This window comes from Taudactylus pleione, unplaced genomic scaffold (genome assembly GCF_031769625.1).
Source record: "Taudactylus pleione unplaced genomic scaffold, aTauple2 ptg000281l, whole genome shotgun sequence".
In the NCBI taxonomy this organism is placed as follows: domain Eukaryota; kingdom Metazoa; phylum Chordata; class Amphibia; order Anura; family Myobatrachidae; genus Taudactylus; species Taudactylus pleione.
Genome location: NW_028284683.1, coordinates 1,473,262 through 1,498,515, shown reverse-complemented (window position 1 = coordinate 1,498,515; position 25,254 = coordinate 1,473,262). Strand labels below are relative to the sequence as shown.

Here is a 25,254-nt window from a genome sequence, read left to right as displayed (position 1 = left end):
ATGTCGGACTGGTGGATCAAGCCCTTGATTCACTTCACAAGGATCCAAGAGTCGTCAATCTAATGAAATCTGAAAAATATATTTTGGCGACCATTCTGGATCCTAGGTTTAAGTCCTACCTTGTGAGTTTTTTTCCAACAGACCAAAATCTAAAACTATGCAAAGAGCTGTTGATAAAAAAATTGTCAGCTGTAGCCACACATGAAACGCCATCATCTCCTCCTTCAGTTTCTGCAGCTGTCAGGAAAAAAATACATTTTCCTTACAGAATGCCTGCCTGTCATGCAGATCATTCACCAAAAATGACATCTGGTCGGGCCTGAGAGAACTGCCTACTAGTGACATATCTTCTACCGTGACTATGTGTGATACGGTCTCCATTCACAGAATGGTGGAGGACTATTTCAGAGATAACATCCTAATAGACATGTCAGACAGTCCCTTTCAGTACTGGCAGGAAAAAGAGGCAATTTGGGGGTCCCATACACAAACTGGCTTTGCATTACTTAAGTTGCCCACCCTCCAGTGTGTACTCCGAAAGAGTTTTCAGTGCAGCTGGCAACCTTGTCAGTGATCGACGTAGGAGGTTAATTCCTCAAAATGTGGAAAAGATGATGTTCATTAAAATGAATTACAAATTCCATGAGGAAGACCTCTACCAACAATTACATCAAAAAATTACAGAGGTGCCAATGGTGGTTTCCAGCAGGGAAGAATTAATATTGTGTGAAGAAGAGGATGTACACACTGATGGGGATGATGAGGATGAGGAATACGACAACTTGTAATGTAAAGCCAGTTTGTGTATGGGATCATTTTCATTTCCATGTCCAATGCACATTGGCAGCTTGTTTTACGGGGGTCCAAAGAAACCAATAATTTCAGCCACAATTGGCAGTCCTTGTAGCTGAAATGATTGGTTTGTTAAACTGTGAATGTTCTGTTTCATATACTACATAAGGGTGGCTGGGAGGGCCCAAGGACTATTCCATCTTGCACCTTTTTCCTTTCCATTATGTGCTGGTTGGGGCATTGCTCCCTGAAATTTTAAATTAATGTTATGGTTGGTTTAGGAGCCAATGATTTGTTTCTAAATTAATTTATTATCAATTTTACAGCCAGGGGCTGCACCAATTAATTTCTTTTTATTAATTATTCAGCCCGGGGCTGCACCAATGAATTGTTTTTTAATTAATTTATTATCAATTTTACAGCCAGGGGCTGCACCAATTATCAACTATCATTTCTTCAATCCTCAAGGGTATCCCAACCATTATCTTTGCACAGTCCTCAACTCTATTAATAATAATATCAATCAGTCTTGAGCCAGCAAGCTGGATGCAACCTTTTGGCCCTTTAACTAGATGAAAATATCAATATTGTGGGCTGTGAGGTTGTCAAAATTGACTGGAAATGAGTGGAAATAAATGTTATTGAGGTTATTAATACAGTAGGAACAAAAAAAGGCCCATTTTATGTGATTTTAGCTGTTTTTTATTTTTTAAGAAATAATCCAGATCCATATATATATATATTATTTTATTTTATTTTTTTTAAACATATTTATTGCATTTTCAATAGTCAATAAGTTACACAAACAGAAAAGTAGGAAAATACAGAAAGAAAACATTTATATAGTCATATATTATGTTTAAAATTTTTTACAATACCTTAAATCAATTTATTTCACAAATAGCATAACACTAAAATATAATATCTACTATCCCCACTAGAAACTTATTTTGAGAATTTAAACATAATAAATAACTTTTTCTATCACAAAACTCCTTATACCCAACTTCTAAAAAAGAAAAGAAAATATGGAAAAGAAAAATAAAAGAAAGAAGAAAAAAAGGGACCAAAAATTTTGAAAGAACAAAGCATTGGAAGCGTAACACTTAGGGCACTGATGTGTCTCCTCCTTTTTCGTCTATGTAACGCGCGTTATGAGTCTTGTTACACGCGGCACATGAGAGCCACCAGCTCCAGTGCAACTCGGCCAGCACCGGGTGTCTGTTTCACTGCAACTGCATCGTATTCACAATGCGATGAGATTAAGATGCACAAATAGACTTTGCTGATTAAGATTATATGCGGCACGTGTGTGTTCTGTGTGCCGCCGAGTCTGTAGCATCCTCTCAACTGAGCGCTGTGTGGAAAACAGCTGCTGACACTGTAATTTAGTATTTAAAACACAGATACAGTGGCATTGGTACACAGGACATGCACATCATTTTAATCAGCAAAATCTGCTTGACGCTCAGCGTGAGTAAACTCGCATTGGGACTAGAGGCCTGATTCTGAGACGGACGCTATTTGCTCTCGCTCGTTCAGAAAAAGGGGCCGGATATTTAAATATAGTGCTCGCTCTTTGCGGTCTGTTGACACCTCTATGTCTGAGCGAGCAAACGAAACATGCGCTGGCAATTTTGTAAAGACGCCCCTTGGCCGTTCGCATCATACGTCATCTCCGCTATTTATTAGATTAATCGAGTACATCGAAAGGCATCTGAACTGCTCACTATTCTTGTGGTAGCATTTTCCTACCGCAATCATGCGAGCAGTTCAGGCTAAGAGACAACCGGTCGATGACGTGGTCGATGACGCTGCTTTGTTAATTATGCACACCCTTAAAACGCCCGTTTTGATCGTTTGGCACGCCTGCGTTCGGATCTCCACTCCCGGTTTTCAAGTACCTTCCCCTGTTACCACCCACAAACGCCTCATCCTGTCACTCAAATTAGCAGGCATTCGCTATTTTGCGAGTACATGATTTCTGACCGCACTGACTGGTTTTCGCATGTCAATTACGAACCATACGCATGCGCAGATGTGCAAACATCGCTCACAGCGAACGAGCAGCCGCTTACGAGCGGCTCTGAATCAGGCCCTAGGAGTGACTAGAAGGGCTGTTTAACGCGCCAGATTTCTCTCCCTCTTTCTGTATATGAGAATTACGGCAATATTTTTGCTTTGTGTCCTTTATACAATACTATAGGGAATAAATCAGGACTCACCAGTTGTGTTAGTGATTTCCCCATCTGAGCAGGAGACACATCCAAAGCAGCAGATAGACTTTCCTTCAATAGCAGCTTTTCTGTATCCCGGAATACAGTCCTCAGAGCACACGGATCGAGGACTCTAGAAAACATTATATCATTGGTGAATAAAGAAACATTACACTATTTATATTTTTTTATTTAAAAAATCTGTATATTACTAATTTCCCCATTTCGTCATAGTCAAACAGGTGTTGGGGGTGCAACCAGATGAAAATGAAATGTACATTTAAATGAATAATTGACAGTAATTGTTGAATATCTGCATTGTGCTGGCGTCAGGCTGTCTGGTCCAGCACCTCTGATACAGCTCAGTGTTTGCTATTTCCTCACTCCCTCACCCATCTTCAGTCACAAGATTCCCCTGGGGAAAAATGACAGGGCTGTGCAGGAGTTGCTCTCTGTGACCTGAAAAATTTCTGGACATTTTCACCATTCAGCAGGTGCCTGTAGAAGATTGCAGCACCTACAAGAAGTGTTGAACTTGCCCTGCCACCAGCTGAAGCAAGAGGTAGTTACAAGGTGGAACTCCACCCTTTATATGCTTCAGTGGAGGGAGGAACAATAAAAAGCCATCTAAAGCTACACAGCGAACTATGACATAGGAAGAGGAGGGGGAATGCACCTTACTCAGCTTAGTGGAAACTACTTTCCATGTTGTGCAAAGTGCTGAAAGCATGAAACCCTTTGATGTAGTCACTTGTGAAGTGAGTTCAGATACTGCCAGCTTGAGTCAGGTAATTCCCCTAATTAGACTGTTGAAAAAGAAACTTGAGAAACTGAAGGAGGAGCAGAAATGAAGTTGTTCTGCAAAGTAAGTTGCACTTGTAGATCAAGTCCTTTATTCACTTCACCAGGAACTAAGGGTTGTCAGGACCTTCTAATTGGGTCAATAAGTTTTGGCGACTGTGCTCGATCCTAGGTTTAAGTCATATGTTGTGTCTTTCTTCCCAATGGACACAGACCTGAAGAGATACCTGTTGGTAATCAAATTTTCAGCTCAAGTGGCATGTGATGCAGCGATGGCTCCTCCTTCAGTTATGGCCACCATTCAAAGAATGGTTGATGACTATTTTAATGATAGCATCCAAATAGATATGTCAGGCAGTCCGTTTGACTACTAGCAGAAAAAAAGGCATAAACTTTCTTTGCTTTACTTGAGCTGCCCATCCTCCAGTGTGTACTCCGAAAGAGTTTTCAGCACAGCCGTGAACTTTGTCAGCGATCAGCATACTGTATGATGCTACTTCCTCAAAATGTAGAAAAGATGATGTTCATCAGAATTACCTACAAATTCCATGAGGAAAACCTTTACCACCAGAAATTACATAGCCACATGTAATGGTGGATTCCAGCAGGTACAAATTAATATTGTGTGAAGTAAGATAATGTAGACACTGATGAGGGTGAGGAATCAAATGATGATGGTGACAACATCTTGCCTGTGTAAAGCCAGTTTGTGCAGGCACATAGAGATCATTGCCAGCAATGTCAGCTGCCCATTGGTAGCTTGTCTTCTGGGAGCCAAAACAAACCAATCACTTCATGATTGAGGATATTGCTGATGAAGGTGTTGGTGGTGAAGATGGAAGGTGCTTGAATCTAGCAGAGAGAAGGGAGCAAGCTGACACTGGACTGCTTGTTGTTACTTTTTTAGCCAAAGTTTCTGAATTTTACAAAAACTTTTTGATGAATGCACTGCAGATGATGTAACAGGGAGGAGGTTCCTAGATGCTTAAGGTCCCTACCTCTACTTACTCTGACTTTACATAGGGTACAGATGGCTTGACAATTGTCCATATTTGAGTAGAAATAATTCCACACACAAGAAGTTAATTTTTTAGTCTTATGCCCAGACATGACAAAGACTTTTCCTTATCATGGGCAACAACTGTTTCTTCCACTGGTGCCTGAATTACACAAACAACTTATTTTATGTCTTTCTACAGCTAACTTTCCCTTTGTTGGTTTTTTCTTTACCACTGTAAAATTGGTTCTTTGATTTTAGATGCCATGACTTATGCCCTGTATGCCCTTGGGCATCGGCTTTAGTAGATGATGTAGACGGACTAGTATCGTCATGACTGCTGGCACTGGCAGCAACTCCAGCACTTGTATGTGGTTTTCTGCTATACTCTCAACTGATCATTCTCTATATCAACAAACATGGAGGAATTGGGGTACATCACACACGTCAATTTGTACCAAATCTAAATATTACACAATGGTATCAATGATCTACAGCAGGGGTGGGGAACCTTTTTTCTACCGAGGGCCATTTTGACATATATAACATTGTTCTTGGGCCTGGTGCAGGCCACACCCCTCCGTGTGATGTCACAAGGGGGTGGGGTTACAATGGCCAGTGATTACAGCAATGCCCAGGATATCCTGAGGATGCTATGGGGTGCTGTAAGGGCAGCTGTGTGACCATCTGAAGAATTCTAAGGATGCTCCTGGTGGCACTGTTGCATAGATTCTGGCTGCAGTGTGCCATTCTAGGCACCCTGCTAGCCAGATGAGGATAGCAGGAAAAAGCTCAGAGGGCAAGACCAAATGATACCGAGGGCCTTATATGGATGGGTTCCCCATCCCTGATCTACAGTGTCATAAGATCTTTTATGAATAATAAAAGAATAACAGCAAGAATAACTAGCCTGGGGAAGAGCCCCTCTGGATGAGGCAGCAGAACCTTGATGAACAACACAGACAGCACCCCTTTTTTATGGACAACAAACACGGACCACATGCAGAGTCACAATACGTAGATGATAAACTGCGGTCTGGCCGGCAGTGTCACTGAACAATAATAGTGCAGCTAAGTTGCTAACACACACACACACTTTTTACACTGGGGAACAGCACCCCTGATTGACAGAGCACCCCCCCCCTGGACAAAACAGCACCCCTTTATGAACTGCAGCCCTAGACCATTGATGGACAGGACAACAACACAGCAGCAGCCCCTTGATTGACAGGACAACAGTGACACAGCAGCTGCAGCACCCACTACAGCCCCCCTTTATGTACTGCAGCCCCCCTTTATGTACTGCAGCCCCTTTATGGACAACACGGCAGCAGCCTTCAGCCCCAGACCCCGACAGGACAATTTGGACAACACACTGATACAAACAGTGACAGCAACACGTCTAAACAGGTCACTCTCCTCAGCCGGAGTGAAAATGGCGCCGATCACCGGGAACTTTATAGAATCCAAAACCTGCAGGAATCCGACAGCGGAAGAATGATGTTTTGCCTCATTTTGAGATCCGAGTCAGGCAGGAAAACCCAAGCCAAGATCCGGTGGGTCCGCTTCTCTGAGAACCGGACTCACTTATCTAGTTTGAATTTGCCTTAAAATACTCTAGGAAGTAAACATTTTGGATTATGACATATTTTTACTGTAACATGGGATTTATCAAATAGTGTGGTATAATTTGGTGACATTCATCATGTCAACATTCATGATGTTGACATGTAGACATGGTCGTAATGTCAGCATGCAGCAACACTTATGAAATGTTGACATGATTAAAATGTCCACAAAATGTCCCCGGTGGTCCAACGGTTTTGGCGGCCCAATGGTGTCTTCTGGGTCTGGTGGTGATGTCATGAAGACTTTTGACGGATACTGCAGATCCGGTGGTAAGTATGGTATGGCTAACTCTAACCCGTAACAGCTAACTCTCCCCCTAGTGCCTAACCCTAACCCTTACCTCCCATAGCCTAACCCTCCCCTACTTCCTAACCCTAACCTTCCATAGCGTAACCCTCCCCCTACTGCCTAACCCTTACCTCCCATAACCTAATCCTCCCCCTACTGCCTAACCCTAACCTCCCATACCCTAACCCTCCCATCAAATAGCCTAACCCTAACCTCCCAAAGCCTAACCCTCCCATCCAATAGCCTAACCCTCCTCCTAGTGCCTAACCCTTACCTCCCATAGCCTAATCCTCCCCCTACTGCCTAACCCTAACCTCCCATAGCCTAACCCTCCCATCCAATAGCCTAACCTTAACCTCCCAAAGCCTAACCCTCCCATCCAATAGCCTAAACCTCCCCCTAGTGCCTAACCCTAACCCTCCCATAGACTAACCGTAATCCTCCGCTCTCATAGCCTAATGCCGCATATCCACTTGCTGATAGAGGAACGACAGTATGATTACAACATTGTAATCATACATTCATTCCTCATCCTGTGCTGTGTCTACACTGAACGATATGTCGTTCAGTGCACGCAGCATCCCATCCCCAAGCATGGCCAATCTGTCATTATCGGCAGATTGGCCTGCATGTTCTGGCGATGATTGATATTGGAAACGACCAATGGAAGCGGACATCGCTGGTCATTTCCAACATTATACTGCACAATTTATGCATGATTAATTAGCGATTGAAGGATTACGATGTTGTTATTGTTCAATCACCCATTTATATCGGTAAGTGGATAAGCACCTTAACACTAACCCTCCCCCATAGGGCCTAACCTTCCCCTCCCTCAGCCTAACCCTAACCTCCCCCTCAGGCAGTCTAACCCTCTCCCTAGAGCCTAACACTAACCATTCCCTTCCATAGACTAACCCTAACCCTCCCCCTAGTGTCTCACCCTAACCATTCCATAGCCTAACACAAACCATCCTCTAGTGCCTAACCCTATCCCTCCCAAAGCCTAACCCTAACCCACCCCCTAGCGCCTAACCCTAACCTTCCCTCCCATAGCCTAACCCTAACCTGTAACAGCTAACTCTCCCCTTAGTGCCTAACCTTAACCATTCCCTCCGATAGCCTAACCCTAACCTCCCCCTAGTGCCTAACCCTAACCTCTCCTTAGTGCCTTACCCTAACCTCCCCTCCCATAGCCTAACCCTGACCCTCTCCTCACATAGACTAACCTCAACCCTCCCCCTAGTGCCTAACCCTCCCCTCCCATAGCCTAACTACCCCCTAGTGCCTAACCCTCCCCTCCCATAGCCTAACTACCCCACCTAGTGCCTAACCCTAACCTTCCCTCCCATAGCCTAACTCTAACCCTCCCCCAGTGCCTAACTCTAACCTTCCCTCCCATAGCCTAACTCTAACCCTCCCCCAGTGCCTAACCCTAACCTTCCCTTCCATAGCCTAACTCTAACCCTCCCCCAGTGCCTAACCCTAACCTTCCCTTCCATAGCCTAACTCTAACCTTTCCCCTAGTGCCTAACCCTAACCTTCCCTTCCATAGCCTAATCCAAACCCTCTGATGCTGGACCGTACAGACATTGCAATTATAGCTACATCCCTTTATTAAAACTCTGTGACAATGTAATTGTTCTATGTATTGTTTCTCCTATCTCCCTATATAGTAATTAATAACAATAGTACAAAAAAATAAAAAGGAATGTAGTAAATAAATAACTATAGAAGTAAAATAAATTGTTCATATAAAGCATGAATCTGGCACCCTGGGAAGTTACTTAGACTCACTCACCACATTGTTACGTGTTCCCCATATAATAACACTTTTATTTAGAAGTAATCGCTGTAAGTTATATTGTCCAACCCGGGTTTCCTTCACTGTTCCATTAGGAGATATCACCCAGTTTAGGAAATCTAAGCGAGCAGGAGAGTCCCCTTTCTCATCAAAATAGATTTTGTCTCCGGATGTTGTCCTAAACCATATACGCTTTACGTATTGTGTCAGCTGCAAAGAGAAAGATGGTTGTGTCGCTGGTGATTGGTCATTACATGAGAGATGTACAATCAGGGCCGTAGAGAGCCCAAAGTTTTGGCTGTGGGCCAAGGTCTAATCAGAACATGTCAATCAATCATATGTATTATATGAAACTATACAAATACAGAAATATAGGAAAGGACACTGCTGTAAATTCACACACAATAAACCAGAATCCATACTAAATATATATATAAAGCAACGTCAGTTCTACAGATACTTACATACACACATCTTATATATAAAATTCATTAGTCTGTTTGTTTATTTGCCACTCCATTAGGCATCTCAGACCAACGCCACCCCTCTGTGAAGTTATCATATGAATCCTTCCAATGGAAGGCCTGAACAGGCTCCCTGGGTCAAAGTTCTGCCCAGCGTACACCAACGGCAGGTCTGACCAGGACCTAAACCCCCCTAGTATGTCTTCTGGGATCATATGTTACCCCTCTGTGAAGTTTTGTCCAAATCCATCCAGTGAGAGGCTCAGAACAGGCTCCCTGGGTCAAAGTTCTAACCAACATACACCAACATGAGGTCTGACCCGGACCCTAACCTCCCTAAAGCCTGGAGAGGATCCAACTGGACCAACTTATGTTGATGTCATCCCATTCAGTGCAGGTGTGTCCGAATACATAACTGGACAGACAAAGAAATAAACAGACCAATGAATTTTCTGTATAAGATCTGTCGCATTATCGCGTTGTCGCTATGTGGTCTAATACCTTACTTTTTTGATACTACTTCAAAAATAGATTCAGGTGCTAATAATCTTAATTACTTGTGTCATAAAATGTATCTCCTCTTTAGATATTATTATTTCCTTGCTGCTCCTAAATAGTACCTCTGATTAGTGCTTAAAATTCAAAGAACAAAAAGAAATACATTAATTAAAAGAGCACAATATTGTACATACAAGATAACAATAATTTATTAAAATAGATTAGTATAAAATAGGTTCAACACAGGAAACAGGATAAAATCAGGGGCACAACCACAGGTTCAGCACAGGAAACAGGCAAATGTCAGGGTCACAAGCAGAGGATCAGCACAGGAAACAGGCTAATGTGAGGGTCACAAGCACAGGATCACCACAGGAAACAGACTAAAGTCAGGGACACAAGCACAGGATCAGCAAAGGAAACAGGCAAATGACAGGGTCACAAGCACAGGATCAGCACAGGAAACAGGCTAATGTCAGGGTCACAAGCACAGGATCAGCACAGGAAACAGACTAATGTCAGGGTCCCAAGCACAAGATCAGCACAGGAAACACTCTAATGTCAGGGTCACAAACACAGGATCAGCACAGGAAACAGACTAAAGTCAGGGACACAAGCACAGGATCAGCACAGGAAACAGACAAAAGTCAGGGACACAAGCACAGGATCAGTAAAGGAAACAGGCAAATGTCAGGGTCACAAGCACAAGATCAGCACAGGAAACAGGCTAATGTCAGGGTCACAAACACAGGATCAGCACAGGAAACAGACTAAAGTCAGGGACACAAGCACAGGATCAGCACAGGAAACAGACAAAAGTCAGGGACACAAGCACAGGATCAGCAAAGGAAACAGGCAAATGTCAGGGTCACAAGCACAGGATCAGCACAGGAAACAGACTAATGTCAGGGGCACAAGCACAGGATCAGCACAGGAAACAGGCTAATGTCAGATACACAAGCACAGGATCAGCACAGGACACAGGCTAATGTCAGGGGCACAAGCACAGGATCAGCACAGGAAACAGGCTAATGTCAGGGTCCCAAGCACAAGATCAGCACAGGAAACAGGCTAATGTCAGGGTCACAAGCACAGGATCAGCACAGGAAACAAACTAAAGTCAGGGACACAAGCACAGGATCAGCACAGAAAACAGGCTAATGTCAGGGTCACAAGCACAGGATCAGCACAAGAAACAGGCTAATGTCAGGGTCACAAGCACAGGATCAGCACAAGAAACAGGCTAATGTCAGGGACACAAACACAGGATCAGCACAGGAAACAGGCTAATGTCAGGGACACAGGCACAGGATCAGCACAGGAAACAGGCTAATGTCAGGGTCACAAGCACAGGATCAGCACAGGAAACAGGCTAATGTCAGTGACACAAGCACAGGATCAGCACAGGAAACAGGCTAATGTCAGGGACACAAGCACAGGATCAGCACAGGAAACAGGCTAATGTCAGGGCACAAGCACAGGATCAGCACAGGAATCAGGCTAATGTCAGGGCACAAGCACAGGATCAGCACAGGAAACAGGCTAATGTCAGGGACACAAGCACAGGATCAGCACAGGAAACAGGCTAATGTCAGGGACACAAGCACAGGATCAGCACAGGAAACAGGCTAATGTCAGGGTCACAAGCACAGGATCAGCACAGGAAACAGGCTAATGTCAGGGACACAAACACAGGATCAGCACAGGAAACAAGCTAATGTCAGGGACACAAGCACAGGATCAGCACAGGAGACAGGCTAATGTCAGGGGCACAAGCACAGGATCAGCACAGGAAACACGCTAATGTCAGGGTCACAAGCACAGGATCAGCACAGGAAACAGACTAATGTCAGGGACACAAGGACAGGATCAGCACAGGAAACAGACTAATGTCAGTGACACAAGCACAGGATCAGCACAGGAAACAGACTAATGTCAGAGACACAAGCACAGGATCAGCACAGGAAACAGACTAATGTCAGGGGCACAAGCACAGGATCAGCACAGGAAACAGGCTAATGTCAGGGGCACAAGCACAGGATCAGCACAGGAAACAGGCTAATGTCAGGGTCACAAGCACAGGATCAGCACAGGAAACAGGCTAATGTCAGGGTCAAAAGCACAGGATCAGCACAGGAAACAGACTAATGTCAGTGACACAAGCACAGGATCAGCACAGGAAACAGGCTAATGTGAGAGACACAAGCACAGTATCAGCACAGGAAACAGGCTAATGTCAGGGACACAAGCACAGGATCAGCACAGGAAACAGGCTAATGTGAGAGACACAAGCACAGGATCAGCACAGGAAACAGGCTAATGTGAGAGACACAAGCACAGGATCAGCACAGGAAACAGGCTAATGTCAGGGACACAAGCACAGGATCAGCACAGGAAACAGACTAATGTCAGTGACACAAGCACAGGATCAGCACAGGAAACAGGCTAATGTGAGAGACACAAGCACAGGATCAGCACAGGAAACAGGCTAATGTGAGAGACACAAGCACAGGATCAGCACAGGAAACAGGCTAATGTCAGGGACACAAGCACAGGATCAGCACAGGAAACAGACTAATGTCAGGGACACAAGCACAGGATCAGCACAGGAAATAGGCTAATGTCAGGGACACAAGCACAGGATCAGCACAGGAAACAGTCTAATGTCAGGGACACAAGCACAGGATCAGCACAGGAAATAGGCTAATGTCAGGGACACAAGCACAGGATCAGCACAGGAAACAGACTAATGTCAGGGACACAAGCACAGGATCAGCACAGGAAATAGGCTAATGTCAGGGTCACAAGCACAGGATCAGCACAGGAAACAGACTAATGTCAGGGTCACAAGCACAGGATCAGCACAGGAAACAGGCTAATGTCAGTGTCACAAGCACAGGATCAGCACAGGAAACAGGCTAATGTCAGGGACACAAGCACAGGATCAGCGCAGGAAACAGGCTAATGTCAGGGACACAAGCACAGGATCAACACAGGAAACAGGCTAATGTCAGGGTCACAAGCACAGGATCAACACAGGAAACAGGCTAATGTCAGGGACACAGGCACAGGATCAGCACAGGAACAGACTAATCTCAGGATCACAAGCACAGGATCAGCACAGGAAACAGGCTAATGTCAGGGACACAAGCACAGGATCAGCACAGGAAACAGTCTAATGTCAGGGACACAAGCACAGGATCAGCACATGAAACAGACTAATGTCAGGGACACAAGCACAGGATCAGCACAGGAAACATTCTACTGTACATATATTTATCTGCTACCTGTTATATAAGTTTATTAACTGAGATCTTAAATCTAAATTAGTTTATCTAATATGCAACACTTAGGGCTGGTTTTACCTAGAGGAGGGCGTCCTTACCCGGCCACAACCATCTACAATCATATAAGAATCTCCCCTGCCTGGCCCAGAGACTCGCACACCAGGAAATGTTACTGGCCAGTGTCCGGCACTACACCGCACTACTCTACAGTGAAGAATCTCAAAATAAACTACAGCTCCCAACAGTATCTTCTCCGGGACATCGGTCCTCTTCTGATGTAGCAGAGAGTTCAGATCCTAACTAATGGCAAAATTTACTAAGCGGCAGGTTCTAAACTCCGGCGGTTTGGTGGCGGTTTGACAGGGAGTTCTAAATCCCGTGGGTTTCCTGGCGGTTTGACAGGGAGTTCTAAACCCCGTGGGTTAGGTGGCAGTTTGGCGGCGGTTTATAACTGACAGTCTTGTTCTATTCTATTCTACAATTTGTTTTGATGGCGGTTTTGGCCTTAGAAAATCTGCGGATAGCAAAACTGCCGCCAAACCACCACCAAATCACCTGGGTTTGGAACCCGCCGCTTAGTAAATTTTTCCCTAAATGTACACAGGGAATACCCGCAGAGCTGTTCTGGCGGTGAAGATGGACTGAGCCGCTGTGGGTTGATATTGCAATTCTGAACAGCACCACACTCTCTGCACCACAATCCAGCACGCAAGACCACCGCGTCTATTGGGAGCTCCATTGTCGTGATTGGCTGGGTTGCTACAACCAGTACAGGGAGTTACTAATCCATGCAACGGAGTCCATCCAGTTCTCTCACTTACTGTGGCTGCTGTCATTGGTACCATTTGGCAGCCCGCACCGGCTCAGTCCAACTTTGCCGCAACAACAAAAATTTTGTTTTATTTCTCTATTGTGAGGTTTGCCATACTGAACCTCATTTTCTTGTTTGGCTGCTGGCACATTGCATACTATTATTATATATTAACAGGTTTTTCTGCATTAACAGAATCAGCTATACCTCCTTCCAACAGCTCATTTTGCCCTCTGTGAGTCCTGCCCAGAAAGTCTGCTGTGCTGATTACTGGGAGGATCTGCTGCTGCAAGTGTAACCTGTTCTCTTTCCACCAAACAGACCAGTGGTCCGGTACTGTCAGTGATCTCTATGAAATGTAATGGGAGTCAGGATGTTCAGGAAACAATGGGACAAAAAAGTCCTAAAATTCCTTTGAAGCATACTCATCTGCTCCATCAAAATGTCTGGGAGACTCCTGAATTTTTGGCATGTCCCCTGGACCCCCGAGAGACAGGGTTGTAGCTATAATGGGTGCAGGGTGTGCGGGGAATATGGGCCCCTGGGTCCAGGAGAGCCCCTCACCGCACACCCTGCACCCATAATATTACTTACCTCTCCGGAGTCCCATGTCGGCGCGGGGGTCCGGCGCTCTAAAACGACTGGAAAATGGCCACGGTGGCCATTTTATCGTCATTTGCTCATGCACAGTACAGGAAAAATGGCCGCCGCTGCCATTTTCCCGGTGACCTGTGCATACACTATAGACCCTGGGCACACTCTAGTGTCCAGAGTCTATAACTCCGGTGTAGGCCGCGCCCAGCTCAGTACGCTGCTGGCCACGGGGCGGAGAGGAGGGGGCCCATGTTGTAGACTGCACATGGGCCCCCTCCTCTCTAGAAACGCCCCTGCTGTAAGAGTATGCCATCCTCCCGCATACTGCCCACTTCCTAGTGAGGTGGGGAGGACAGTAGAGTAATGCCAGGAATTGAGGGTCCATCAGGAAGGGGTGGGGTCAATATGATGCAAAATGCCTGGGCCCCGCGCCATCATCTGTCCCCTCCTTTGTACATTTCCCAGAGGGGAGAAAGAAATAGTCGGTAAGTATGCGCTCTAGCCTTTTTTTGCTGATGGGTTAATGCCAGATCAAGTAAAAAAGCTGGGGGGGTTTGTATTGTACCCGCTTATTTTCTAAAGCATTAATTGTTATTTTGTGAATGTTTTATTTATTTTTTTAAATAATTACCTGATATGGAGAAAATGCTTCTGCGGACGTATTGATGTTGCTGTTAGAGTGAGCGGTAATCATATTATGTAAGGCATGGGCCACAGCATATACGGCTGTATAAACGCTGTACGTGATTCTGAAATTATCAACATCATAATCCAACAGAGGAAGAAGCCTTAGAGACGCATTGGTATCCCAAAAATAGGATTTCATTTCCTTTTCCCCATTTGTAATAATCAATTCACGAAACACTGTTTTATTTGTCATATTAGGAAACGCTCCTCTCCACACCGCCTTTAGTAATCTGTTTGGATGAGTCTGTGGGGTGACACTGTACAGAAAATCCTTTAAGCCTGGGATATCCCCTTTATTGGAAGCTATTATCACAGATCCGTTAAGGAGAGGGGCATATTTTTTTAGATTATAATGCATGTGACCTTCTGGGGAGAAGGATAAGATCCATGCTTTTCCACTAATGAGTGTAGGATCACCTATATGAGAGAGCAGGAGAATCAGTTGGTCTACGTGACTGTACACAATAATTACATTAGCTGAAGAAGATCTGATCACTTTTACAGCCATTTCACAATTGATAGTATTTTCCACTTTATATATCTTTACTGTATAGGCCACACAGCCGCCACTTCTGATAATCGATCTTTTAAGCGCCTCAGTGGCTTTTTGGTTGCTGTCATCATCTGAGTGTACAATACCGACCCAGGTCCAGCGGAAGTCCAGCAGTAGTTGCACCAACGCTTCACTCTGGACGTGATTGTTTTCAACAGTACGGAAAAAGAACGGGAACTGAGCCCTGTCATGAAATATCGGGTCTGTTGCTCCATAACTGATCTGAGAAAAGTGAACAAGAGATATCACAACTCTGAGACAACACCCAATGTACAGTTGTGGATTTCTAAATACAACTTTTGCAGGCATTTGTGTCTTCATTTTTGGGGTCGAACCAATAGCAGGCTATGCCAGTGATGCCAACAATTTAGTGCATGCATATTAAGCCCTGAAATTGCATATTTTAATTATATATGAATGGGTCTGGTTCTCCGAGAACCGGACTCACCCAAACATAGGGGATCCGAGTAGGATCCGAGTAAGGCTTGGGTTTTCCTAGAATGTTAAGTTGGAAACCAAAATGAGGCAAAACATCATCATCCTGCTGTCGGATTCTCACGGGTTTTGGATTCTATAAAGGTCCCGGTGATAGGTGCCGTTTTCACTCTGGCTGTGGAGAGTGTACAGAACAGATGTGCTCTGTGCTGCTCTGTCTGTGGACATGTTCTCAACTTCTCAAGGGTGCAGTGTTCCTGTCCAGCAAAGGGCTGGAGCTGCAGTACCATCAAGAATATGGGGCTGCAGTACATAAAGGGGGGCTGCTGTGCTGTCCATAAAGGGGCTGGGGCCGCAGTACATAAAGGGGGGCTGCTGTGTTGTCCATAAAGTGGCTGGGGCTGCATTACATAAAGGGGGGGCTGCAGTACATATAGGGTGCTGCTGTGTTGTCCTGCCCATCAAGGGGCTATGGCTGCAGTACATAAAGGGGTGCTATGTCATCCAAGGGTGCTCTGTAAATCCAGGGGTGCTCTTCACCAGTGTAAAAAAAATATAAAAGTTACATTAAATTATAATTTCACAAAATATTTAAAAAATAGATATTTTTTTGTATGTGCTAGCTATGCTATTATTGTTCAGTAACAGTGCCGGGTAGACCGCAGTTTATCATTCACATATTGTGACACTATAAGTCGTAGTGCAGTATGTTTTTCTTATTCATAAAAAATATTGTGACACTGTAAGAGGCAGTGAAGTGTGTTATTTCTTATTATTCTTATAAAATATTGTGACACTGGAAGTGGTAGCGGAGTGTGTTATTCTATTCTTTTTCATAAAAAATCTTGTGACATTAAATGGTAGCACAGTGTTTTACTAATAAAAAGTCTTGTGACACTGTAAGTGGTAGTGCAGTGTTGTACTCATAAAAAGTCTTGTGACACTGTAAGTGATAGTGCGTTGTTTTATTCTTTTCTTATTCATAAATAATATTGTGACACTGGAAGTGGTAGTGCAGTGAGTTATTCTTTTCTTATTCATAAAAAACATTGTGGCACTGGAATTGCTAGCACAGTGTGTTATTCTTTTCATATTCAAAAAAATTTTGTGACACTGTAAGTGGTAGCACAGTGTTTTACTCATAAAAATATTGTGACACTGTAAGTGGTAGCAAAGTGTGTTATTCTTATTCATAAAAAATATTGTGACACTGTAAGTGGTAGTGCAGTGTGTTATTCTTTTCTTATTCATAAAAAATATTGTGACACTGTAAGTGGGAGCACAGTGTGTTATTCTTTTCTTATCTTATTATCTTCTAAAAAATGTTGTGACTCAGTAGGTCATTGATACCGCAGTGTAATATTTAAAATTGGTACAAATTGATGTGTGTGCTGTACCCCACTTCATTCATGTTGTTGATATGGAGAATGATCAATTGAGAGGAGAGCAGGAACCTCATACTAGTGCTGGAGCTGCTGCCAGTGCCACCAGTCATGATGATACTAGTCCATCTACATCATCTTCTAAAGCCGATGGCCAAAGGCATACAGGGCTTAAGTCAGGGCATCTAAAATCAAAGAACCAATCTTTTACAGTGTTAAAGAAAAAACCATCAAAGAGAAAGTTAGCTGCAGAAAGACATAAAATTGTCAATATACCTTTCACCACACAAAGTGGCAAGGTTAGGCTAAGGCCTTTGCCTTTATTTATGACTGGTGGTTCTGCCTCTTATGATGATGTAAGCCCTTCTCCCTGTAGATGTTTAAAAAAAATGAAAATCGTTAAGGCACAGGAACCAACTGTGCACTCAGAAATGTCACAAATCCCTGAGGAGAGTCTAAGTGTGTTGGCAGGTGCCATGTGTGAGCCTGACCTTTCCAATACTGTACTTGAAGAGGAGCCTCCTTCCACCACTTGTGCATCCTCTGCAAATGTGGGAATGAGCAGCACAAGTCGACATGCTGACATAGAAATCGAGGATGCTTCTGTGGAAGTGCACCAGGATGAGGAGGATATTTGTGTTGCTGACGCTAATAAGGATGTTGATGATGAGGTTGCTGATGATGAGGATGTTGTTGATGAGGATGTTGTTTGTGTATATCAGGCCCCAGTGGAAACAGTTGTTGCCCATGATAAAAAAAAGCCCATTGTCATGCCTTGGCATAAAACAAAAAAATCCACTTCTTATGTGTGAAATTATTTCTATCCAAATCCGGACAACTATTGTCATGACATCTGTATATGTTGTCATGCCAGAGTAAGTAGAGGTAGGGACACTAACTATCTAGGAACCTCTTCCCTGTTAAGTTATCTACAGCGCATCCATCAAAAGTGTTTGCAAAATTCAGAAACTAAAAAGTAACAGCAAGCAGTCCAGCATCAGCTAGTTCCCTTCTCTCTGCTAGATCCAAGCACCTGGCATCTTCACCACTAACACCTTTATCAACAATATCCTCAACCATGATCAGAAGTAGTCCTGCATCCAATTTGATAAGGGTAACTCAGTCCTCCCCTATCCTGGATTTCTCAGAAGAATCCTTGAGTACTACGCCTGCTGGTGCTGCTGGGAGTGGATCTTCACCCAGAAGGGGACCAGGAAGACTACTAGTAGTAGTTCTAAAAAACAATTGCCTGTTAAACAATTCTTTGCAAGGGGGAGTATGTATGACAGCAGTCAACCAGTTGCACAGCGGATTACTGACGCCATAACATCTATGCTGGTAGATAAGTGTACTGTAGGACAGGGAGGGTTGGACCTATAAGGGCACAGCACAGGGATGGATAGACATGGTGGAGGACAGGCTCAGGGCAGGGACCTGTGGAGGCACAGGGCTTGGGGGGCACAGGGCAGGAAAGGTTGAACCTGGGAGAACACAAGGCAGGGAAGGCTGGACCTTGATTGGGGCTACAGGGCAGGCTGGCTGCACAGGGGGGTGCAAAGGAGGCAGGGTAATATATGTACCTGTATGGTGAACTTGCACAAACAGCAGTGCACTAGCACTCCACTGCAAGGGATCTACATATACACTACCACTAGCTCAACCGTGAAGCAGGCACTCCTGATTGGCTGCTGTTCTGTGAGCTGTGATTGGTTTGCAGCCAGAGCCATGTTTAATATGCCAATAGCGCTGTTTCATCCATTGTGCCCGGCTGCAGCAGGCGGCTCAGCCAAACAGGCACCGCACCACTGCCTTCAATAAATATGGAGGAACTCGGCTAATGGGTGGTTGGGTGCACCCCCAGACCACCCCCCATACCCTCCCCACCCCCAGTTTCACCTGTTGTTGAATCAGCTTGGGACTAGCTTCGCATTCTTTCCTGATCTCGCCCTGCTTCTGCTTCCTATCTTAGAGGCTACCAGCCCTAGGACCCAACCTGGCACCCATGGACTGTGGGGGAGGGAATGTAATAGCAAACAAGATGAAGGTATCAACGTGCTTCTGACCAGTCTGCTTGATGGTAAAACCAACCTGGTTGTAACCACATGAAAAATGAAGACCAAGACCATGCTGTCAGTAAGGGCTGATCAACTGAATATGTTGCTTATTGCGCTTACCTGGGGGTATCCATAAACTCTAAGCAGGCTTGCGATGGCTTGTGATGCAGAAGAGAGCAGATGACCAACGAAAGCCACCACTTTACCATATTGATGACAGTCATAGTTAGGATACAGCTCTCCGCCTGATAAGATCCTCAGAATCCCCTCTACAGCTGTAGCCTCACAGAAACAAGAGTCAAAGATGTCATAACCAAGAGTCACATTGGGTAAAATATCCCTGTTCTTATTAATCTCATTAACAGCGAATTCAAATGCCAGAAAATGACGCAGGAAACGAGGAGATGGCCTGTCAAAGAGATATAAAGTTATTATGTAGACGATGTGGACAATGTTAGGTTATATCCTATAGGCATGTTATTGAAAACGCTATAAATAAACCAGCTTTGCCCCCACTGTTATAGCTTCTGCCAACATGTTTATTATATCAGGTGTTATAGTCCCATTGCTTTGCATAGGGGCCTGTTAGTAAATGTTGTTTTTGTTATTGCTCAGCCTTAACTTGATGGATGGAGATGAAACAAAGAGCAGGTTATTTCTAGGGGTCTCCACTACACAATGATGCAGTTTTCATGAACATTGGTTCAGCAGCTTTTGCACCGACTAGGAACAAATAGACAGACATAGCGTTCCTATTATATTAGTACAGATGTATGTGGAATGCTGTATATGATATCCCTATCTATAGTGAATAATGAATACAAAATAAATTGATCATGAAGATTTAGCCTTTAATTAATGTTTGCAGATGTTGGGGAGATGTATCATCGGCGACATCGCCGATGCGGTACATCCCCCCCGACTTCGTGTACATACCGCGGTTAATTACCGCAGTATGTACCAAGAATATCACAAAGAACAGCTCTCTCAATGAGAGTTGTCCTTTGCGATGCTGCCGGGCAGAGGTACTTCCGGGTTTAACACCCAGAAGTCCTTCAGCGCATGCGCAGAAGGATGCGGGCCGCGGGGGCTCATGGGAGGGATCCGTCCGGATCCCTCCCAGTCCCGAGCATTGCGCTAAGAAGCCCATAGGCTCCTATTGGGTGACGCCACCTGAAGGTGTGCTTAATACATACAGGGAATGCGGTAAAACCCCCGAAAACTGCATTTTCGGGGTTTTTGCCGCATTTTTGCCATTAATACATATCCCCTGTTATTCCCACTCCCACCACCAGTACCAGCCATACATTCCACTGGTAGATCCCTATTGCCAGCCATGCATCCCACTGATAGATCCGTATTGCCAATAATACAGCCCACTGATAGATCCCTATTGGCAGTATATATTGCACTGATAGATCCGTATTGCCAATAATACAGCCTACTGATAGATCCCTATTGGCAGTCATATATTGCACTGATAGATCTCTATTGCCAGTCATACATTGCACTGATACATTGCACTGATAGAACCCTATTGCCAGTCATACATTGCACTGATAGATCCCTATTGTCAGACATACACCTCCGACCTCAGCTCCCACCACACTCCCGCCCGCCCACTTTGCTCAACCAATGACTGACCTCTTCTCCCAAATAATTATCTCCTCCCACTCCAACCTCCAAAACTTTATCCTTCATTTCTTTATGAAAGCCTTTAGGTCTTATCTTAACTCACCGCTCTATGCTCTTCACTCACTGTCTCTCCCCTCTGTGTCACCCCTGTTTGTCTGCACCTCCCCTATAGAGTGTAAGCTCTCATCCTAACCCCCTCTCTATGCTCCTCACTCACTGTCTCTCCCCTCTGTGTCACCCATGTCTGTCTGCACCTCCCCTATAGAATGTAAGCTCTCATCCTAACCCCCCGCCCTATGCTCCTCATTCACTGTCTCTCCTCTCTGTGTCACCCCTGTTTGTCTGCACCTCCCCTATAGAGTGTAAGCTCTCATCCTAACCCCCTCTCTATGCTCCTTACTCACTGTCTCTCCCCTCTGTGTCACCTCTGTCTGTCTGCCCCTCCCCTACAGAGTGTAAGATCTCATCCTAACCCCCCTCTCTATGCTCCTCACTCACTGTCTCTCTCCTCTGTGTCACCCATGTCTGTCTGCACCTCCCCTATAGAGTGTAATCTCTCATCCTAACCCACCTCTCTATGCTCCTCACTCACTGTCTCTCCCCTCTGTGTCACCCCTGTTTGTCTGCACCTCCCCTATAGAGTGTAAGCTCTCATCCTAACCCCCTCTCTATGCACCTTACTCACTGACTCTCCCCTCTGTGTCACCCCTGTTTGTCTGCACCTCCCCTATAGAGTGTAAGATCTCATCCTAACCCCCCTCTCTATGCTCCTCACTCAATATCTCTCTCCTCTGTGTCACCCCTGGCTGTCTGCCCCTCACCTATAGAGTGTAAGCTCTCATCCTAACCCACTGCTCTATGCTCCTCACTCACTGTCTCTCCCCTCTGTGTCACCCATGTCTGTCTGCACCTCCCCTATAGAGTGTAAGCTCTCATCCTAACCCACTGCTCTATGCTCCTCACTCACTGTCTCTCCCCTCTGTGTCACCCCTGTCTGTCTGCACCTCCCCTATAGAGTGTAAGATCTCATCCTAACCCCCCTCTCTATGCTCCTCACTCACTATCTCTCTCCTCTGTGTCACCCCTGTCTGTCTGCCCCTCACCTATAGAGTGTAAGCTCTCATCCTAACCCACTGCTCTATGCTCCTCACTCACTGTCTCTCCACTCTGTGTCACCCATGTCTGTCTGCCCCTCACCTATAGAGTGTAAGCTCTCATCCAAATCCATCGCTCTATGCTCCTTACTCACTGTCTCTCCCCTCTGTGTCTCCCCTGTCTGCCTGCCCCTCCCCTATATAGTGTAAGCTCTCATCCTAATCCACCGCTCTATGCTCCTCACTCACTGTCTCTCCCCTCTGTGTCACCCATGTCTGTCTGCACCTCCCCTATAGAGTATAAGCTCTCATCCGAATCCACCTCTCTATGCTCCTCACTCACTGCCTCTCCCCTCTGTGTCACCCCTGTTTGTCTGCCCCTCCCCTATAGAGTGTAAGCTCTCATCCTAACCCCCTCTCTATGCTCCTTACTCACTGTCTCTCCCCTCTGTGTCTCCCCTGTCTGCCTGCCCCTCCCCTATATAGTGTAAGCTCTCATCCTAATCCACCGCTCTATGCTCCTCACTCACTGTCTCTCCCCTCTGTGTCACCCATGTCTGTCTGCACCTCCCCTATAGAGTATAAGTTCTTATCCGAATCCACCTCTCTATGCTCCTCACTCACTGTCTCTCCCCTCTGTGTCACCCCTGTTTGTCTGCCCCTCCCCTATAGAGTGTAAGCTCTCATCCTAACCCCCTCTCTATGCTCCTTACTCACTGTCTCTCCCCTCTGTGTCACCCCTGTTTGTCTGCACCTCCCTATAGAGTGTAAGCTCTTATGAGCAGTGTCATGTGCTTTCTCCTCCCTCACTTATACCATCATCTGCTCCACACTGCCAACAATGGTACCAACCCTTTGGGTCCAGACAGCGCTGCTTCTCTTGGTATTATGACTGTATGTGCAGCATGTTCTGTATTGTAAGTCTTTTGCACATTTTTTTCTTATTTTTTTTGCACTGCACTTGTGGCACCATATACATAAAGGATAATAATAATAATTTCAAAAATAATAATAATAATAATAATAATAATAACAATAATAATAATAATAATAACAATAATAATAATAATAATAATAATAATAATAATAATAATAATAATAATAATAATAATAATAATTGCCATCCCACTGTCAGATTTCTATTTACCTTATCCTATTGTAATGAATTTTCTACTTTCTTTCTCCTTTAGGGGTCTATTCATCATTACATAATTATCACTAACAAAAGTATCACTTCCGAAAAGCTGCTCTTTTTGCAGAGTCAGCTTTTGAGGAAAGTGATACTTTTCCCCCTACACCTATAGTGTTCCTGTGGATTTCCCAACTTCAGACGCCCCCCCCTGCAACCCCCTTGCTGTGTGTAACCCCCCAAACTTTCCCCGGGGTCCACTCTGTCTCCCCCCATGGTGCAGTGTCCATTCTGTCCCCCTATATCCTATTTACTCTCCCTGCTGCTATCTCCAGTGCACTGCATGCTTTCCCACTAGTGGTGTCCGCTCCCTCCCACCACCCCATCCCCCTCCACGCTGCCACATCCACGCCCTCCCACGCCCAATCACCTGTATCCTTCTGATTGTCTTCTGCAGTGTGGCTACATGTCTGTGCAGACACAGCTGGGAGGGATCATAATAGATCCGTCTGCTGGCTTCGTGTAAACAGCAGCCTGTGAAGATTATCGGGGGCTGTACGGCATCTCAGGGTGGCGTACAGTTTCTCAATCAAGTCCCGAAAAAAGAAAAAGCATTTTCAGAACTTGATGACTTTCATAATTTCTACATCCCCATACTAAAATATGGGGATTGTGGAAACTAACGAGGCATATGCCTCACATGAATGATGAATGGGTCAGACACTTAATTTATACAAAAGTAGGTAAAAAAATGTAAATTAAGTGATGATGAATAGACCGCTTAGTAACCACATTACACTGAACAATCTAATTGGTCGGAGCTTCACTAGTCAGGTGTAGTAAGGGCAGGCACCTGATATACGGAGATCAGGTAACTTATAGAGAACCTTTCTGCTCTAGCGGGATGCCTGGGACTGACTGACTCAGGAGAGCCCATTGTACTGGTTTCCTCAGCTCCAGCCTTGGAATCGGTATGAAATACTGCATGGCCGGTGGTTCGATTCCCGACAGTGGCAGCCCGACACTGGAACAGATCCCGGCAGTGGCAGCCCGACAGCACTGGAAATCCCGATCGTCCCTAGGTAAGTATTAGCTAGCCTAACCTACCCCCCTAACCCGAACCCTCCCTTAGGGGTGCCTAACCCTAACCTCCCCCCCAAGTGCCTAACCCTAGTCCCCCCTCTAAGTGTCTAACCCCCCCCTTCCCCGCTGCCTGAACCTAAGTCCCCCGGGAGGTTGCCTAACCCTAACCTCCCCCCGGGGGTGCCTAACCCTAACCCTCCCTACCCCTAGCCTAACTCTAACCTCCCGGGGGGGTGCCTAACCCTAAGTCCTCCCCAGGAGCCCTAAACCTAACCCTCCCCCCACCGCGGCTGTCCGCTCACGGCGCCAGGCATCCCTTCGATCGGTCTCCTGGCATCGGTGAAATGAGCGGTGTCTACATCTAGACACCGGGCATTTCACCCTCGCCGGGATATGACAGTTGGGAAGCCGGCTGTCGGTATAATGTCAACCGGCTTCCCGATTGCATCCCCCAGCCTTTTAGCATCTCCCTACAAACAGCAGGAATGTAACAGGCAGAGATTTATAAGAATGTTTAAAAAAACATCAGCCAATCAAAGTTAAGTAACTGAAGGCCTGCCCTAAGCCTGAGGGGTTGTAAATCCCCAGATTATCTTTCATAGTGTTTCTGGTCTCCTACTCATTTGCGGTTGGTAGTTGATTGAATCCAGTTGACTTTGTATACAGAACATTGCAACTGCTTCCCTCTAATGATATACAGTAAAGGGGTCAATTTAATTAAGCGCATCAGCATGAATACACCAGGAACAGCACTCCTGCTCACCCTCATCTCACCCACGCAGCCCTATGGGACTGTGAACAAATATCTGCATGTTCAGAGCTACTATTAGTGTGGACATAGCCGCCGTCAGGGCCGGATTAAAGGGGGGGTGACAGGGGCGGTCGTCACTGGGCCCCCACACCTTAAGGGCCCCCACACCCATCGGGTTAAAGTGAACCGGAGGTGACGGAACCAGTTCCGACTCTTCTGGCTAACCTAAACGCGGTGCCGCAGGGAGGCTCCATTTGCCAGGCACCCACT

At 45.4% G+C, this 25,254-nt stretch overlaps 1 protein-coding gene across 1 annotated transcript in view; it reads right to left on the bottom strand.

The window, feature by feature from the left end:
* The window catches only part of LOC148512591 (vomeronasal type-2 receptor 26-like), a 69,505-nt gene that overhangs the window by 5,056 nt on the left and 39,195 nt on the right, over positions 1–25,254 (bottom strand). Inside the window, exons 3-6 of the mRNA XM_088482049.1 lie at positions 19,413–19,701; positions 14,854–15,643; positions 8,525–8,772; positions 3,018–3,141 (exon numbers count right to left, since the gene is read on the bottom strand). Coding sequence (XP_088338175.1) covers positions 3,018–3,141; positions 8,525–8,772; positions 14,854–15,643; positions 19,413–19,701 — 1,451 coding nt within the window. The remainder of the gene's footprint in view (positions 1–3,017; positions 3,142–8,524; positions 8,773–14,853; positions 15,644–19,412; positions 19,702–25,254) is intronic.